Source organism: Aotus nancymaae, unplaced genomic scaffold (assembly GCF_030222135.1).
Source record: "Aotus nancymaae isolate 86718 unplaced genomic scaffold, 86718_ANA_hifiasm-v0.15.2.pri h1tg000067l, whole genome shotgun sequence".
Lineage (NCBI taxonomy): Eukaryota > Metazoa > Chordata > Mammalia > Primates > Aotidae > Aotus > Aotus nancymaae.
Window position 1 is genome coordinate 1,309,786 of NW_026988482.1, and position 20,060 is coordinate 1,329,845.

General features: G+C 44.9%; 1 protein-coding gene across 10 annotated transcripts in view; it reads right to left on the reverse strand.

Annotated features, from left to right (window-relative positions):
* The window catches only part of PEX5L (peroxisomal biogenesis factor 5 like), a 252,717-nt gene that overhangs the window by 58,495 nt on the left and 174,162 nt on the right, over positions 1-20,060 (reverse strand). For all 10 annotated transcript variants that reach the window (XM_064366835.1, XM_064366833.1, XM_064366831.1 and 7 more), the window contains one exon: positions 11,569-11,664. In XM_064366835.1, the coding sequence (XP_064222905.1) occupies positions 11,569-11,664 (96 nt within the window). The remainder of the gene's footprint in view (positions 1-11,568; positions 11,665-20,060) is intronic.

Here is a 20,060-nt window from a genome sequence, read left to right on the forward strand (position 1 = left end):
GAAGCATTGCTAAGCAAAAATACAGGACTCTGAGCATTCAACAGAAATAAATTATGTTATTCTTCCTATAGAAACAAAAATTTGGCTGAGTGTGGTGGCTCATGCCTGCAATCCAAGCACTTTGGAAGGCCGAGGTGGGCAGATCACTCGAGCTCAGAAGTTCAAGACAGCTAGGGCAACATGGCAACATCCTGTCTCTACAAAAAATATAAAAATTAGCCAGGCCTGCTGGTACATGTCTATAGTCCCAGCTACTCAGGAGGCTGAGGTGTGAGGATTCCTTGAGGCTGGAAGGAGGTGAGGCTGAAGTGAACTGAGATTACACCACTGACCTCCAGCCTGGGTGCCTGAGTGAGACGCTGTCTTTAAAAAGAAAAAAAAAAAGATAGAAAGAAAGAAGAAAGAAACAAGGAAAGAAAGAAAGAAAGAAAAAGAAAGTTTTAATAGTAACTGCGTTCAATAGTAAAATAAATGTGACAGAGAAACAGAGGGATGGTTTCTAATATTCCCACAACTCAAAGTTTAACTAGACTATCAGAGCTGGAAGGGCCCTGTGGCAGAAAGTGCTCACTGCCAATCAAAATGCCCTCGAACTGTGGTAACTGAGCTGTTACTGAGCTGTTTGTGGTGAAGCGTTTCTCAGCTTCCCCTGTAGTTGGGGTAGGGTCCGTGGGGATGGTGGTGGTGTGCTGCGCGTGACTCGGTCCCTGCCAGTGAAGTGTGATGAGATGAGATCGGAGTCAGAGCTTTCCGGAAAATGGTGGAACTACCTCCCCAAGCTCCCTCTTCCCTGGCCTGGAATGGAGCGAGAATGGAGCATGCAGATGAGGCCGACACCCTTGGGGATGGAGGAACAAGAACTTACAAGGAACTCAGGACCTGGATAATGGCACCAGGAAGATCTCTGCTAGTTTGGGACTTCCATTACACACAAAAGAAATAAACTATATTGTTTGAACAACTGCATTTTTGGGAATCTTTTATAGCTATTAGTGTTACCCTAACTCATAGATGCACCTCAAGAATCATCAATACCAGTTTCCTAAAAGTTCCTTTGCAACTTTTGTCATTTCTGTACTTTATTGCTCTTTATGTATTCTGTATTCTGAATTCTGTAATTAATACAGTTTTTTTAACTTAAATAGGCCAAATCTACTTAAGCCTTGCCTAAATTGTGTCTGTGAAATCACGTTTGAAGTGCTAGCTATACTTTTAAATATATATGAAAATAAATGCACAATTATTAAAATGAAATGTTTATCTGTTTTCCATCTGATCTCATAGTACATGAAATCCAATTTAATTTCAACCACGGATTTTCCTGATGAAAAAGCTGAGGCTCAAATGCTGCATTTTCAAATTAGAACCAGGAACTACATCTACTTTGAGGCTTTTTCCATGTACGTTATTACACTGCTTTACTTTTTTCTTGTAAGTCGGACACGTGACTCTGGGCACAAAGCCTTCCAACAAATAGTTCAAACGACTTGTAAGCTACATCTGATTGGTGTTTAGAGAATCTCTTTGACGAGAAAAGAGTAAAAGTTGTCCTCGTCATGCCAGTGGACAAACAGAAGCAGAGGAGTCTGTCATCCTCAAGGCTGGCTCAGACAGAGTTTATGTCTTTCTACGTTCACTCTCTTTTCCATCTTTGCTTGCTAATAGTGATTGATGAGATCATGTCTAGAATGCAGATCCTGGATTGCTCAGATTCAAAGTTAAGGGAATTTTCCAAGCTGCTTTTTGGTCTGGAGGTAGTCTACCAATCTGATGGTCTAGAGGAGTTATCTGTGAGTAACTAAGGTTTTGTTAGAATGGGTTCAGTTAAAGATTTTTATTACTTTCGGATTTACATAGTAGATATCAAAAAGAAGTGAAAGAATATGGCAACTACCCATAATTCTGACCTTAACAATTTAGATAGACTGTAAATTCCTCTCTCTTTTAACTGATCATTTATCCATAAATTTATCTAAGACTATCTTGCCTTAGTTTTTTTTTTTTTTTTTTTTTTGAGATGGAGCTTTGCTCCTGTTGCCCAGGCTGGAGTACAGTGGTGCAATCTCAGTTCACTGCAACTTCTACCTTCTGGGTTCAGGCGATTCTCCTGCCTCAGCCTCCCAAGTAGCTGGGATTACAGGCATGCACCACCATGCCAGGCTAATTTTTGTATTTTTAGTAAAGACGAGATTTCACCATGTTGGTCAGGCTGGTCTCGAACTCCTGACCTCAGGTAATCCACCCGCCTCTGCCTCCCAAAGCTGGGATTACAGGCATGAGCCACCGCACCTGGCCTTATCTTGCCTTACACTTTTATCCTTACCACCTCTCAGCATTCATTGCAAGTTGTTCTACAATTATTTTTAACTATGCTTCATATTGTTTTTGGAATTTTATTTTAAGCAATTTTATTTGTTTAAAACAGAAGAAAATCTAAAATGTGAGAGCAAAGGGACTTTTGCCATTTTCCCAATGAATTCACAACATGTGATTTATCCACATTTGACTTGCAAAGGACATTAGCTAACACGACAAACCAAGGTTTAGGAAATCTCTGTTTTAAGCAGTTAACTTCAAGATTCCTTTAACAGTGCCCAAAGGATGTTTTCCTACATTATCAGAAAATTTTCTCTTTTTGAATCTAAGTTAGAACGGTTTAAGTAATGTTTAATGCATTAATCCCTTCCACTTCGAAGAGGTAATACTGTCATAGAAAGCAAAAGAAAATTTGAGGAGGTGCTGGAGATGGATAATCTTCTTGCTAGGAGGGACCCCAAGTTAGCAGTTTCTTATACAATCCTGTATTAATAAAAGCAGTTCAAGAATGGTCCCCAATTTTGTTCAGTCACTTCATATTTCTGAGGTGCCTATCAGACCTGTAAGACATACACTGGGAATAGCTTCAGGTATAAACAAAACTTCTGCATGGAAAGCCCTTTTGAGTTTATGTCACTGGAGCTGGGTTTAGCTGTTGTGTTGTTTTGAGTATGCCATCTCTTAAAGAGAAACAAGTCATCGTCAGCCTGTTTGGGTGGATATAACAAAAATTCCATTTTGGGTGGCTTCTAAACAGCAAACACTATTTCTCACAGTTCTGGAGGCTGAGAAGTCCAAGATCAAGGAGGGGGAGATCAGGTGTCTGGTGAGGGCCTGGTCTTCATTGAAAGCTTTTTTTTTTTTTTTTTTTTTTTTTGAGACAGTCTGGCTCTGTAGCCAGTCTGGAGTTCAGTGGCGTGATCTTGGCTCACTGCAACCTCTGTCTCCTGGATTCAAGAGATATCCCCTGCCTCAGCCTCCCGAGTAGCTGGGATTACAGGCGCACCACCACAGCTGGATATTTTTTTTTTGTATTTTAGTAGAGACGGGGTTCACCATGTTGGCCAGGATGGTCTCCATCTCCTGAGCTCGTGATCCACCTGCTTCAGCCTCCCAAAGTGCTGGGATTACAGCTGTGAACACCGTGCCTGGCCGAAAGCACTTTCTTGCTGTATCCTCACATGTCTGTAGGACAAACAAGCTCCCTCAGATGTCTTTCATGAGGGTGTTTTGCTCCTTCATGACCTCATCCCTCCCCAAAGGCCTCATGTCTTCACACCATCTCACTGGGGATTGGGCTTCAACCTATGAATGTCAGAGGGACACACACATTCACACCATAGCAATCACCTCTGCTTCTGAAACAAGGAATTACTAGTTAGCACTGAACTTCTTCACTGCCCATGTTCTTATAACAGTAATTAGCAATTTGCTATGATTTTTCATAAAATGTTGTTGGAGGCAACGTTAGCTTGAAGCCTGAAGAGGGGCCATCCTGAGGACTGTGTCCTCTGCAATAGGACATATCAATGGAAGGTTGTGTCCTCTGCAATAGGACATTTCAATGGAAGGTTGTGTCCTCTGCAATAGGACATATCAATGGAAAGCTGCTTTCAATGAAGATTGTCATGAAGCAGGTCTAGGAGCTTTGCAGGAGCAAAGGCAAAGGGTCCCCAACCAGATCCTTGGTGAAGGGCTGAATGTCCCCTCAGGAACATGGACTGTCATGAAAAAGGTCTTCTTTATTCTCCTTTGGGGATCAGAGAGGACAAGCTTAGAACTAGCTAGAAGAGGGGGAATAGTTGAAAAAGTCCCATCCAGAATGAATGAATACCTTGCTTCTGTGCTGCAAGGGTAATCTTCCAATTCTGGGAGTACTAAAAGGTGCTGGGAATGGAGATGAGGAAGTCAGTAGTGGACGGATGAGGCTGGGGACTGTGAGTAGTTATCGACGGCTGCTTAGCGAATCACCCTACACAGAACAACTTCAGACAATACACGTTTACTCTCTCACACTGTCTCTGAGGGTCGGGAATTAGGGACTCACCTAGCTGGACGGCTCTCACTTGGGGTCTCTTATGAAGGTGGAATTAAGCTTCTGGCTGGGCCCGCAGTCCTCCCAAGGCAGGTCTAGAGAATCCGTCCACAAGATGGTTCCCTCATGTGGTACGGCCAGGAGGCCTCAGTTCCTCACTAGCTGTCGATATAAGGCCTTGGTTCTTCACCACACGGGCTGCCGCGGGTCTGCATGATGTGGGAGCTGGGTTTACCCCAGAGCAAGTGACTGAGGGAAAGAGCAGGGAGGAGGCCGCAGTATGCACAGCGACCTCGTCTTAAAAGTCACACACCATGACTCCCACCTTGTTCCACTTGTGAGAAGTGAGTCACTAAGTCCAGCCCACACTCGAGAGGAAGAGAATTAATCTCCCATAGTTTGGAGGGAGCATCAGATAACTTGTGGGCATGTTGAACTATCAAAGTCACGTTTCACGTAAAGCTGAAGAAAAGAGCACTGGGGGACGAGAAGAGTTCAGAGCTCTAGAATTTAAAGGTTCAGTAGAACTTAACAGTCTCAATTAATCTGCCAGAAGGATGTAAGGATGTGCTTCCTGTTCTTGTGCTGATGACTGAGCTGTACTCTCCTTCGTCCATGCATCCTCACTGACGTATTTCATTATTCTTTGAAACAATTGCTCATAAGAATACTTCCTCAGGGTAAGAGTCAAGCCGTGAAAACATTGCTTAAAAGGCATAAAACAAGCATCACAATAACATTGGAGCTAAGCGGAATGTGATTTTGAATCTGGGGGAAGAGTTCATCCTTTGTTAGGCGGTCAGTAAGTTAGTCAAGTATCATAAGCAATTGATGTTTAGATGAAATTGATGCATTAAAATAATAAACTGTTAATTTGTTCATTTATCCAATAAAACTTTGCAGCAGGCTCCATGATAGGTGCTGGGAACATAAAGAAGGGTGAATAAAGGAGGTCACAGTCTGGTCTGGGAGATGGACGTGAAACGCGTACTAAGTATATCCCATGAGAAGCTACACTTGCATGATCACCTGGTTTGTATTTATCTGTGGTTCTTCACCTTAACTACTCCTTAAGGGCAGAGTTGGTCCTATTCAATTTTCCATTACTAGCACCCAGCACAGTGCCTGGTCCACAGAAGGAGCTTAAGCACGTCTGATGCATGTGTTGCTAAATCCAGTGCATTCTAAAGGTTGCAGCACTTAGAGAGACTAGTGAAACAGTACCAGATGCTGGCTGGCTCTCTCCCTTCCTGCGAGCGGTGACAAAGGAGGTATTTTTGGCTTCTGTTTGCAGGTGTGCCGACTTCTTACGTGACCTTCCCTCTCCTCTGCAGATGCAGCATAGTTTACTCCCGGAGTCTCCACTCTTGGGAGGCAGCTTTGGGCCTCACGGAGCTCTGGGAGCTCCTTCGCAGCTTTTCACTCCTGTGTCTCCCTGTGCCTCCTTCCTAGGGACCCCAGGGAGCGGACAGTGCATTTAAGCTGCTGGCTGTAAGGAAAATCCAGGAGGAAGCATAGCGGATGTTCCTCTCTCCTTTGTTCAGGGAAGATGCATTTTATTTTTTAAGCCTAGAACAGGAGTATCTATCTCTTTGTCCTAAAGTTACAATACTGCAGGCAGAGATAAATTTTCTTTTCTCTTCTTCTTCTTCTTCTTCGGAGATAAGGTCTCATTCTGTCACTCAGGCTGGAATACAGTGGCATGATCAGGGTTCACTATAGCCTCTACAACCTGGGCTCAAGCGATCCTCCCACCTCAGCCTCCTAAGTATCTGAGATGATAGGGATGTGCTACCATGCCTGGCTAATTTTTCTATCTTTCTGTAGAGATGAGGTTTCACCATGTTGTCCAGGTTGGTCTCAAACTCCTGGGCTCAAGCAATCTGCCTGTCCAGGAGTTTGAGACCAGCCTGGGCAACGTGGTGAAAGCTCACCTCCCAAAGGGCTAGGATGACCGGCATGAACCACCACACCTGACTTAATTTTTCAGAACGATGTTAAGCTATGGAGGGAAAGAGGCTCCCTTATGTGAGGCTTTCCTAGAACTAAGAGTTCAAAGTGAGCTGGGGGAATGACAGTCTTTGCACATCAACAGGTTCCCAGGTCATTCACTGCAAATAACACATTTGTGTGGTTCTAGTTGTCTTTTCTCCAAGAGTGGACAATGTATTTTAGGGCATTTCAGCTCAAAAATTAGTCAGTTTGCACATTTCCAGATATTACTTAGTTTAAGTGAAAATGATTCATACCATGTAAAATACAAAATAGGCCCCATGTTACTGGCAAGATTGGTTAGAGCCTGCATTCTTATAAATGTGTCTCTCTGACTGACATTGGGACCAAATCACTTAGAGAGGACACTGCAGCCCAGTCCCAGGCAGAAATCTGCGTGCTCCAGGCAGAACCGTTCACGTCAGCTATTAAAATGGAGACACCGTTATGCCGGAAGATTATACGGAACTTCACATACAATAGATAGATGGAAAAAAGCGTGACCCATACAAAGTGATTAACATTCATCAATAAACAGATTTCATGCGCTTCACTCATCCATTCATCCATTCCACAAATGCTTATTGATTATTTGTAGGTACCAGACATTGCTCTAGATATTGGGGTACACTGGTAAATAAGAGACAAGGCCCCTCTTCTCCTGGAGGCTGAATTTTTAAAGTAGAAAGACAGATCATAGACAGATAAATAAATAAAAACAAACAAGAAAGGACTCAGTGATAAATACTAGGATGAAAAACCAAGGCCCAGGTGACGTGATGGCAGCTGAGTGGTCAGGTGCAGCTTTTCTGAGGCATTGGCAACCAGCTAAAGTTTGAATGGCATGAAGGAACCTGCCCCGGGGGGAAGAGCACTGCTCAGAGACAGAAGAGAAGGCAGGGACGGTGGGCAGTGAACGTGGGTGTGGGAGAGGAACAGAGACAAAGGCAGGAGCCAAAAGACCTGGAGCTCAGTACCGGGACTGAGAAGCAGGAGAAAGAGCGGAGGGGTGGCCAGGGGCCGAGCGTGAGGCAGGATGCTGACAAAAAGTGGAACAGGATGTGAAATAGGAAGAACGTCGGAATCAGATGATAGAAAATCATAAGGCAGAGATTTTGGAACAATTCAACTCGCTCCAGGCATGATTTTCATCTGGAGCTTCCTAGTATTTAAAATTGCCTCTGATGAAGGCAATCTGCGGCACCATTCTTTATCTGTCTTGAAATAAAGAAGAACACGTTTCAGTTCTTTTAAGAATCTCATATCCCACTGTAGAGTCTCTAACTTACAACTTTCCCCTTGATTACCAACAGAATACATCTTTATGACAGAACATTTGGAAAATACAAATAAGCCAACAGAAGAAGAAAAAAAACCATTCCAAATCCAGCCACCCAAGAATAACTACTGTTAACATTTGGGCACAGAATCTGCTATGGTCTGAATGCGTGCCCTCAAATTCCTGTGTTGAAACCTAACTCCAAAGGTGATGGTATTAAGAGGTAGGGCCCTTGGGAGGTGGTTAGGTCATGAGGGCGGGGCTGTCATGAATGGGGTTAGGGCCTTTACACAAGAGGCCTGGGAGTGTGTGAGCCCCTCTTGCCCTCCACCGTGCGAGGACATAGCAAGATGGGCACTGCCATCTATGAGGAACCGGCCCTCAGCAGACACCAAATCTGCTGGCAACTTTATCTTGAACTTTTCAGCCTCCAGACTGTGAGCAATACATTTCTATTACTTGTAAATGACCACGTCTCAGGTTATCTTGTTATGGCAGCTCAAATGGACTACGACAAACTGTCTTTATGTTCATACGATGCAGCGGTTCAGAATACAAACTCTGGAGTCTGGGTGAGAATCGTTGCTTTGCCACTTGCTAAACTTTGTTTTGAAATTTGCTAGTTGACTTTCAGTCTATCTTAATTGCTTATAAAATGCTACGCAACTGTCTGCCATGTCTTAAGCCTCAGTTTTCTCATCTGCTAAGTGGGGAAGTAATCTTACTTTCTTCATAGGACTGCTGTGATGGTTAGATGAGATAAGCCATGGAATGCCCCTGGTTTAGTGCCCGGTACATAGTACATCCTTCTACACATCAGCTATTATGTTATTATTTTACAAAGTGGGGATTATACTGTAAAACTTTCCAAACATAAACTACTATTCCAGTTATCACTAGGCATTTTTAGTCGTTACGTAGTATTGTGCTATAAGGATATAATTCAGACAAACTCTGTTATGGGACACTTTGGCTTTTTCCAAATTTTCACTCTTTAATGAAATTCTATAGATAAAATATTGCAACTTGCATGTTACCTCTCCAGGACAAATTCTGCAAAGTGACTGGGTCAATGAGCACAAATATTTCCAAGACTCTTTTGAGGCATATTATGTCTTCTACTATGAATTTAGAAATACCTTGGATAAGAACAATGTCTGGAAGTAAAGAATCCACATGTGTGCAGTTTTGAAGGCACGATTTATCATCAGCTGAATGGAAACACTTTATCTCCTCCCTCCCCATGTATTCACACACGTTCTGCACACCTGTTCACACCTGCGGGTGTGCGCCACCTCCCTTCATTCCTCGGGGAGGCTTCTCAGCACCAGGCTTCTAGTTGAGCAACCTGCTTACTGTTTCCTGATTTGCTGGGCATTCCGTACTTACCATTCTTTTTACTTGAAGACAAACTCATGCGGTTTCAGTATATTGGGAATCCAGGCCCCTCACCTAACCGGTGATATGACAGTAATGTAGAGTGAACAAGAAGCTTGTCCAGATTGGTCGCGAGGACCATGCTACTGTTAGACTGCTAAGTCATGCTGGATCATTTCTTTATCTGTAGAACCCGGATCAGCAGCCAGTATGGTTTGCTGGATGAATAACTACTTGGAGTAACTTATAGCCTCCTAGGATTTTGTAACAGGAAAGGATCATAGAGGCACGGAAACTGAGGCCTGTATTGGTTAATGAGATGTAGGTTGTTATATAATATTAGTGACAAGTTGAAATAACAACTCAGTTCCCAGCACAGACGAGGAGAAGCCAGGAGATGTGGCTTGCTGGGGCGAGAGGAGCAGGAAGAGAAGAGCTGAATTCTGACCTGCTCCAGAGCGGGCAAAACCAAGACCAAGCAAAACTGCAAGCTGGTGGCAGGCCAATTTCAGCAAAATACAAGAAAGGACTTTTCGGCTAGGCGCGGTGGCTCACGGCTGCCATCCAGCAACTTTGAGAGGCCAGAGGGGGCATGGATCACGAGGTCTGGAGATCGAGACCATCCTGGCCAATATGGTGAAACCCCATCTCTACTAAAATACAAAAAATTAGCTGGGCATGGTGGTGTGTGCCTGTAATCCCAGCTACTCAGGAGGCTGAGGCAGAAGAATCGCGTCAACTCGGGAGGCGGAGATTGCAGTGAGCCGAGATCACACCACTGCACTCCAGCCTGGGCGACAGACCGAGACTCCGTCTCAAAAAAAAATAAATAAATAAATAAAAAGAAAGAACTTCTTGATAATTAGTACTGTCCAAAATGGAAGTGAGTTTTCTTGAAAAACAGTGGCTGCCCCTAATTGGAAGTGTTCAAGTAGAAACAGGGTAATAATTTGTGCAGTGTTTTCATAGAAAAAACTTTTTGGTTTGTGTGGGGGATAAATGACTTCTAAGGTCTCTACCAAAGTGAAGATTAAATGATTGGGGAATACATATATCTTGACAGATATTTTTATCTTGTTGATCTGTTACTTTGTAATTAAGTCTTTTGAATGTGAATTCATTATCTTTCTCATTACAAATGAGACCTGATAAATTTAAATGTCTTTACTTACCCAAGATTCCATGGGTTTAAAATAATCTTTTTAATGGTATTTCAGTGTGCTACGCACAGTAGGAGTTCAAAAGATAAAATTTAAATTAGCTCTTAATTTTGGAAAACCTACATTTAAAGTAAATTGAGCTACAGGCTGCATGCATTTGAACAATTTGATTGAACTCAGCTGGTCTCAACGAAATACATAAGCTGATCACATTCAAGGGCACTAAATATTCATTAGCTTTTTTCTTTATTAAAAAAAGCTAAAATTAAGGAATTTGGGTAGAAAGTATTGTGGTGAGATAAAAGTGTTCTTTTATTGGCTTTCTGAATAATAATCTGAAATTGCAGCTGGAAGTCTTTCAGAATAGAAAGAATCCTTTTAACATGAAACCGCAAATTTGATTGCACTTCAAGTACAGAGGTACTGAAAGACCACCCTTTTAGTGTAATCATTTCATCCAAATTCTAGGAAGACAAATCACATAAATGAACCATATTCTAGAAATGCTTTCAATTTTCAAGATTTCATATCCGTAATAGAAATGGAGGTTCCAACAAGTTCCTAAGTAAGTTCAGTGAAAAGCTCCACTCTCAAACAGAAATCTAGCAAAGCTCTGATGAGTCGCAGAGACAGCATCTGTGACGCACTCTTTTTGAGTCTACCCAGGAAGGAAATGGATTAAAAAAACAGCAAAAGCTGCTCTCTGTTTATTTAGGTTTTGTTTTTTAACTTCCTTTTCTTCTTTTCTCCCTTCCTTCCTCCCTCTTCCCTTTTCTTTTTCACTCCTTCTTATTAGAAGGCTAAATATAGAAATCAATGTTCCAATCAGGTATTCATATGAATTATCAACAATGTTTTGGACATTCTTATAATATAATTGGCTCAAGTCGAGACGAACTATCCATTACCTAGAATACTCCAGCCATGCCCTTTCCTCACCTACTTAAGAAAAGGTATATCCTGTGGGCAGCAAGATCTTCTGTTTCAGACACTGTGCTAGATGCTAGAGACCGAAAAATATGAGGCGTGAACCATGGCCTCACAGAGGCCCAGCAAATCCATAGCAGCGCTTCACCACAGAACCTAGACGAGACTCAGAGTTCCTTCTGGCCCAAGACTCCTGACAGTTATTGCTAATCGATCGCCAAATTGATTCCTCACAGTCTCTGCTTATCTATTGCCAAATTGGCATAAGAAGTCATATATATTTGTCATCTCTGGTGGGAAATCAAATGTTCTCTGGTACATTGATTGTAGCAGATTCTGTACCAAATGACTGACAATCATAATCATAGCTATTTCATGTCTATAATGGAAGACCCATTTCATTTCTATCTTGCCAAAGTTTGATTTTTGAATGCCATTCTCAGAAGCATGAAACAGAAAAAACGAATTTTAAGAAGAGTTACCTCCACCGCTGCTTTTGCCCTTTCAAATTCTTCTTCTAAGGAGTGGTTTCTAGAGAGTAACGCGCTTCCCCAGCGATGCTCTTTGGTGAGTCGAGCCTGGAATCAAGCACACACATGGCGTGTTGGAATCACGTGACATCACACAAATGACAGGTAATTTTCCTTTTCCCATTTCACTTCCCTCGCCTTTAAGAATCACCTGTGGTTGATGACATTTGGAGTACTGTGCAGGCATGGTGCTGCCTAAACTGACGTGATGTCCATAAATAAGTGTGAACATGCATGCGTGATCCTTCCCACAGGGGGTCTCAGCCCTGGACATATTAAAACCACTCCTCATGCCTCATCTCCCAAAGATCTTATTTTAATTGGTCTCTATTCCAGACCTTGACATTTCAGTAAACCTCTCCAAGTGATTCTGATATGCAGCTAGGATGGGCAATCTCCATCAGAAGTCTAGCTTTAGAAGTTGATATTCAAGCTTTTAGCTTGTGAGGTCAGCCTCCAGGTAAAAACATAAAAGCTGCAGAAGTCAGAATGTGGCTTCCAGGCCTTTCTCCGTATGTGCACAGCAGACCCTTGTGCAGAGTTCTCTTCCTTCTGCTTTCCCTCTGTCGGCATTCCCTCATGCCTCATTTCTTAGGCTCCTGCTCTGTATTAAATAATAATGAATCACTTAGATATCAAAATCATGTCCGATAAGGCCAACTGCTTTGCCACAATTAACAGGCAATGTAATACATACGTATCTTAACTTGGCTAAATGCAAGTATTTTCAGAAGACCTTTCCCCAAGAGTCTGCTGTAATTTAAAAAAGGTTATTAATTTTTAATTTCACAAAAAATACTTATTTTGAAAAAAAATCAGTCATGGAAAATAAGAGGTGGACCGCTAGACCTTTCTGCAGTCACATAAACATTTGTACACCCGGAGTGCTGTGTGTGGTAATATGGACAGTGATGTGTTCAAATAACATGAAACAGCAGAGGCTTGCCGTCTTTAGTTTTTCACTCAACAATTTATCCTGCAGAGTTTCTATTTCTGTGTTTTTGTTTTTGGTCTATCGCTCTGGTCGACCAGGGGATCCATGGGGACAGCAAGCTTGTCTGGTAGCTTTTGTACTCCCGATGCCCCGCACAGGGCCTGACCTGGGGTGAGCGCCCACATATGCCCACGGGCTTCAAGTTGAGGGATGCACTGAGACAAGCTAGGCCTTGGGGTAAATTTCCCTGGCCCCTTTTAGTACAGAGTGGAGGTGGGGTAGGGTGAGTGACTTCTTGGTGTGTGTGTGTTAGACAGCTCTGTGGCAGTGACGCTCAACCCTAGCTTCCGTGGGAATTACCTGACAGGCCTGGACCCCACCGCAACCTATTAAATAAGAAACTCTGGGGCTGGACCATGGGCCTTTTGATGTTTGAAAAGCTCCTCTGATAATTCTGAAAAGCAGTCACGGTTTGAAAATCACGGTTCTACAGCGAAGCGTTCCTCTGCACACAGCACCTGCCCTCCGTATCGCTCAGCTGCTCTCCATTCGCTTTTCTACCACTGTCGGCCCCGAAGGAGACCCCCTCTTCTCTCATGACACGACAGTACTACCGGACACCGCTCAGTACTTCAGACATTATAATGTATTTCACTCTTTCAGCAACTGCATGAGGTAGGTATCATCAACTCCATTTTCAAGATGATGATGTTGAGATACAGAGAACTTAATCCTCTTGGCCAAAGTTACACAGCCAGTAAGTGATAGGGCTGGTGCTTCAAGGCCAGGCTCATCACCACTGCTCTGCACTGCCTTTCCCAGGAGGCTGAGCTCACCCGGCCATGCTCATCACCACTGCCCTTCACTGCTTCTCCCAGGAGGCTGGGCTCACGAGGCCATGCTCATCACCACTGCTCTGCACTGCTTCTCCCAGGAGGCTGCGCTCACCTGGCCATGCTCATCACCACTGCTCTGCACTGCTTCTCCCAGGAGGCTGCACTCACCAGGCCATGCTCATCATGACTGCTCTGCACTGCTTCTCCCAGGAGGCTGGGCTCACGTGGCCATGCTCATCACCACTGCTCTGCACTGCTTCTCCCAGGAGGCTGCACTCACCAGGCCATGCTCATCACCACTGCTCTGCACTGCCTTTCCCAGGAGGCTGCGCTCACCAGGCCATGCTCATCACCACTGCTCTGCACTGCTTCTCTCGGGAGGCTGTGCTCACCCGGCCATGCTCATCACAACTGCTCTGCACTGCTTCTCCCAGGAGGCTGAACCCACCCGGCCATGCTCATCACCACTGCTCTGCACTGCTTCTCTCGGGAGGCAGTGCTCACCAGGCCATGCTCATCACCACTGCCCTGCACTGCTTCTCCCAGGAGGCTGTGCTCACCAGGCCATGCTCATCACCACTGCCCTTCACTGCTTCTCTCAGGAGGCTGGGCTCACCAGGCCATGCTCATCACCACTGCCCTGCACTGCTTCTCCCAGGAGGCTGGGCTCACCTGGCCATGCTCATCACCACTGCCCTGCACTGCTTCTCCCAGGAGGCTGTGCTCACCAGGCCATGCTCATCACCACTGCCCTTCACTGCTTCTCTCAGGAGGCTGGGCTCACCAGGCCATGCTCATCACCACTGCTCTGCACTGCTTCTCCCAGGAGGCTGCACTCACCAGGCCATGCTCATCACCACTGCTCTGCACTGCCTTTCCCAGGAGGCTGCGCTCACCAGGCCATGCTCATCACCACTGCTCTGCACTGCTTCTCTCGGGAGGCTGTGCTCACCCGGCCATGCTCATCACAACTGCTCTGCACTGCTTCTCCCAGGAGGCTGAACCCACCCGGCCATGCTCATCACCACTGCTCTGCACTGCTTCTCTCGGGAGGCTGTGCTCACCAGGCCATGCTCATCACCACTGCCCTGCACTGCTTCTCCCAGGAGGCTGTGCTCACCAGGCCATGCTCATCATGACTGCTCTGCACTGCTTCTCCCAGGAGGCTGTGCTCACCCGGCCATGCTCATCACCACTGCTCTGCACTGCTTCTCCCAGGAGGCTGGGCTCACCCGGCCATGCTCATCACCACTGCTCTGCACTGCTTCTCCCGGGAGGCTGTGCTCACCCGGCCATGCTCATCACCACTGCTCTGCACTGCTTCTCCCGGGAGGCTGTGCTCACCAGGCCATGCTCATCACCACTGCCCTGCACTGCTTCTCCCAGGAGGCTGCGCTCACCAGGCCATGCTCATCATGAAAGCTCTACACTGCTTCTCCCAGGAGGCTGAGCTCACCCGGCCATGCTCATCACAACTGCTCTGCACTGCTTCTCCCAGGAGGCTGGGCTCACCAGGCCATGCTCATCACCACTGCTCTGCACTGCTTCTCCCAGGAGGCTGGGCTCACCAGGCCATGCTCATCACGACTGCTCTGCACTGCTTCCCCCAGGAGGCTGAGCTCACCCGGCCATTCTCATCACCACTGCTCTGCACTGCTTCTCCCAGGAGGCTGGGCTCACCAGGCCATGCTCATCACGACTGCTCTGCACTGCTTCTCCCAGGAGGCTGGGCTCACCTGGCCATTCTCATTACCACTGCTCTGCACTGCTTCTCCCAGGAGGCTGCACTCACAGGCCATGCTCATCACCACTGCCCTGCATTGCTTCTCCCAGGAGGCTGGGCTCACCTGGCCATGCTCATCACCACTGCCCTGCACTGCTTCTCCCAGGAGGCTGGGCTCACCCGGCCATGCTCATCACCACTGCTCTGCACTGCTTCTCCCGGGAGGCTGGGCTCACCCGGCCAGGCTCATCATGACTGCTCTGCACTGCCTTTCCCAGGAGGCTGAGCTCACCTGGCCATGCTCATCACCACTGCTCTGCACTGCTTCTCCCAGGAGGCTGGGCTCACCTGGCCATTCTCATCACCACTGCTCTACACTGCTTCTCCCAGGAGGCTGCACTCACAGGCCATGCTCATCACCACTGCCCTGCACTGCTTCTCCCAGGAGGCTGGGCTCACCAGGCCATGCTCATCACCACTGTTCTGCACTGCTTCTCCCAGGAGGCTGGGCTCACCTGGCCATTCTCATCACCACTGCTCTGCACTGCTTCTCCCAGGAGGCTGCGCTCACCAGGCCATGCTCATCATGAGAGCTCTACACTGCTTCTCCCAGGAGACTGAGCTCACCCGGCCATGCTCATCACAACTGCTCTGCACTGCTTCTCCTGGGAGGCTGAGCTCACCCGGCCATGCTCATCACCACTGCTCTGCACTGCTTCTCCCAGGAGGCTGTGCTCACCAGGCCATGCTCATCACGACTGCTCTGCACTGCTTCCCCCAGGAGGCTGAGCTCACCCGGCCATTCTCATCACCACTGCTCTGCACTGCTTCTCCCAGGAGGCTGGGCTCACCTGGCCATTCTCATCACCACTGCTCTGCACTGCTTCTCCCAGGAGGCTGCACTCACAGGCCATGCTCATCACCACTGCCCTGCACTGCTTCTCCCAGGAGGCTGGGCTCACCAGGCCATGCTCATCACCACTGCTCTGCACTGCTTCTCCCGGGAGGCTGGGCTCACCCAGCCAGGCTCATCATGACTGCTCTGCACTGCCTTTCCCAGGAGGCTGAGCTCACCTGGCCATGCTCATCACCACTGCTCTGCACTGTTTTTCCCAGGCCATGCTAGGAAGACAGAAAACACAGAAAAGCTGCCCCCAGGGGGCCACTGCATGGGTGAAGAATCAACCTGGAAGCCCTAAGAATACTGTGGATTGCAAGCAGTAATGATGTAATTATGACTGTAAACAACAGTGTTGGGGAGGTTTGCTATAATAAATGTGGAACGTTTATTTATTAAAACATTAATTTATGTTTCTGCTTCTGTTGGGAATACTCAGTATCGCCAGCAGACAGTAGGTGTTCCATTAAGTAGTCATAAATAGTTGCAACTATAATAATAAACGCATAATAGTAGCTATTTAAGTAGTCAATAAATAGTTGTTGAAAATATGCTGTCGATGAAGAGATGAGTGAATGAATTAAAGGTATTTTCTCTCCTTAGCCCCAGAAGCTGTTTTCAGTCAAGGTTCTCTGGTCAATCCAGGAGGTTAAGGGGAACTTATAGGAGACTGAGAGGGGTCTTGCTTTTTGTCCTGGATCTGGATCTGGAGTGGCAGAGGTCTGTGTTAGCAAAGTCCTACTGCCTGGGCTTTAGAAGTGGGGAACAGCAGCTGAATGCCCGAGGGGGCTGCCTAGCAATACGCAAGGCCTGCAGCAGCACAGGGGAGAGGCACCTACAGGGGTGCGTACAGTCAGGAGAGGGAAGAGGGAGGGGTGGTGGGGCACCTCTGGGCTCGCAGAAGCATCTGCGCCTCACTGTTGGGTGGCCCAGGCTCATGGGTCACCATGAACAAGCAGCCTCCCTTTCTAGGCCCCGTGAAAGCTACTAGCACCTCCTCCTAACCCAGACACCTGATACAGGGAAGGTGACCTGAAATATGAAAGTGAGATCAACTGTCATATCATCCTGGCAAGTGGGGTCTTAGGGCCAGATTTAATATTAGTAAATAAAAGTAACAGGACATTTCTTGTGCTCCAGGGTTGTGGCAGCAAATTTCATACTCATTGCAAAAGCAAAATAACTTCCCAAACACTCCCTAAAGCAATCTGTAGATTCAGCCCAATTCTTATCAAAATTCTCATGATGTTCTCCCCAGAAGTAGAAAAAAAAAATTTGTACAGACTAACAAGAGACCTTCAATAGCCAAAGCAATCTTGAGCAGAAAGAACAAAATTGGAGGGATCACACTACCTGCCTTCAAAACATGTTACAAAGCTATAGTGATCAAAATGGCACGATAACAGCATAAATACAGACATACAGACCAACGGAACAGAATAGAGAGCCAGAAGTAAACCCATGCATTTATGGTTAATTGTTTTTCTACAAAGGTGCCAAGAATACACAATGGAGAAAGAATAGTGTCTTCAATAAATGGTTCTTGGAAAACTGGATATCTACATGCAAAACAAGGAAATTAGACCCTTTTCTCACATTATATACAAAAATCAACTCAAAATGGATTAAAGACTTAGATGTAAGACCTGAAACCATGAAACTACTGGAAGAAAGCACTGGGGAAGTGCTACAGAACACTGGTCTGGGCAAAGAATTTTTAAAATATGACACTAAAAACACAGGAAACAAAAGCAAAATAGGCAAGTGGAATTACAGAAAACTCAAAAACTTCCGCGCAGCAAAGGAAACAATCAAGATGATAAAGAGACAACCCTCAGAATAGGAGAAAATAGTTGCTAACCATATATCTAATATCCCATAAGGGGTTAACATCTATAATATATAAGAAACTTAAACAACTCAATAGCAAGAAAACAACTGATTAAAAAATGGACAAAGGACCTGAATGGACATTTCTCTAAAGAAGACATACAAATAGCCAATAGATACATGAAAAAAAGTTCAATATTATTAATAATAGGGAAATGCAAACTAAAACCACAGTGACATATTACCTCACACCTGTTAGAATGTCTGTTATCAAAAAGACGAAAGGTAAGTGTTGGAGAGGATCTGGAGAGAAAGAAACTCTCATAAATGTTGGTGGGAATACAAATTAGTATAACCTCTATGGAAAACAGGATGAGAGTTCTCAATAAACTAAAAGTAGAGCTACGACAGGATCCAGAAATTCCACTGCTGGGTGTGCCTGACACAGTTTGGCTGTGTCCACATCCAAGTCTCATCTTGAATTCCCACATGTTGTGGGAGGGACCTGGTGAAAGGTAATTGAATCATGGGGACAGGTCTTTCCCCTGCTGTTCTCATGATAGTGAATAAGTCTTGTGAGATCTGATGGCATCATAAGAAGGAATTTCCCTGCAGAAGCTGTTTCTTTGCCTGCTGCCATCCATGTAAGACATGACTTGCTCCTCCTTGCCTTCCACCATGACTGTGAGGCCTCCCAGCCAGGTGGAACTGTAAGTCCATTAAGCCTCTTTCTTTTGTAAATTACCCAGTCTCAGATATGTCTTTATCAGCAGCATGAAAACAGACTAATACAATACCCAAAAGAAATGAAATCGGTATGCCTAAGCAATAGTTTCATTCCCATGTTCACTGCAGCATTATTTACAATAGCTAAGATACAGAATCAGCCTCTCTATCAATGGAAGGAAGGACAAGGAAAATGTGATATATATACATGATGGAATAATATTTAGCCTTATACAAGAAAGAAAAACTCATCTGTGACAACATGAGTGAACCTAGAGGGCAGGATGCCAATCACAGAAAGACAAGTACCATATGATCTCACTTACACATGGAATCTAAAAAAGTTGAACTCATAGAAGCAGAGTTGAATGGTGGTTACCAGGTGCTGGAGGTGAGGGTAGAGGAGTTTGGGAGATGTTGGTCAAAGAATATAAAATTTCAGTTAGATAGGAGGAAAAGGTTCAAGAGATCTATGGCACATTATGGTAAGTATCATTAATAGCAGTGTTTTACATTTTTGAAACTCAGTAAGAGAGTAGATTTTAAGTATTCTCATTATACAAATGAGTATGTGAGCTAATGCATGTTAATTAGCTTAACTGAGCCATTTTACAAAGTGTATATATTGCAAAACAGCATGTTTTACATGATAAATATAAACGATTATAATTTGTCAGTAAAAAATGAATTAATAAAAAAAGGAGAAAACTTTGTGCATTTATATAATGTCATGAATGAGCCATGACTGGCAGCGGAAGAAAGTGAAAACACTAATGTCCCAAGGCACGTCCTTTTCTTAGCAGGCACTTCTCACAGTAAGCTACGATCTGACTTTCCTGTGAAGCCTGACCTAGCAGACCTCCATTACCGTCCCTGGCTTCTTCCCTTCCCGCATCACAGGATGCAAAGGGCACCGTCTATTGGGAAGAAGAGAAAAATCTCTCCAGTCTCTAAGCTTACAGTTCAGATTCTCCTTACCACTTAAAACAGCAAGTACAATTACAATCTTACTGTGTAAATGAAATTTTATTTTCATAGTACAATTACTGTTTAGGGAAGTGCTCTTTTCCACACTTTTAGGAAGGCCTTAGATTATCAAGACAAGTGTTATCCACATCACATTTTGAAGCCATTTCTTTTGCCCAAGGAAATAGAAGATAAATGCTGTCGAATATCAGTACATACTGGAGGTAAACAGAGGCAGTTTTCAAACTGCAATTAGTATGCAGTTAAAGATCCTGAAACTTTTCTGCAGCTTAACTGTGTGCTCAGACATACTGGTTTAGGATTGAGAATGAAATACAGATTATAACATAAAGATCAGCTTTCCTTTCAATGCACACAGACTTTTTTTTCTTTTAATTTCATCATGGGCAAAAACTATGGGAAGATACATATGAGTAATGCTTATAAACTGGTCATATTGCTTAGCACCATAGAGAGGTATGGGAAACACAGCAACCGCACATTACACTCACACATTTGAGTTGCAGCGGC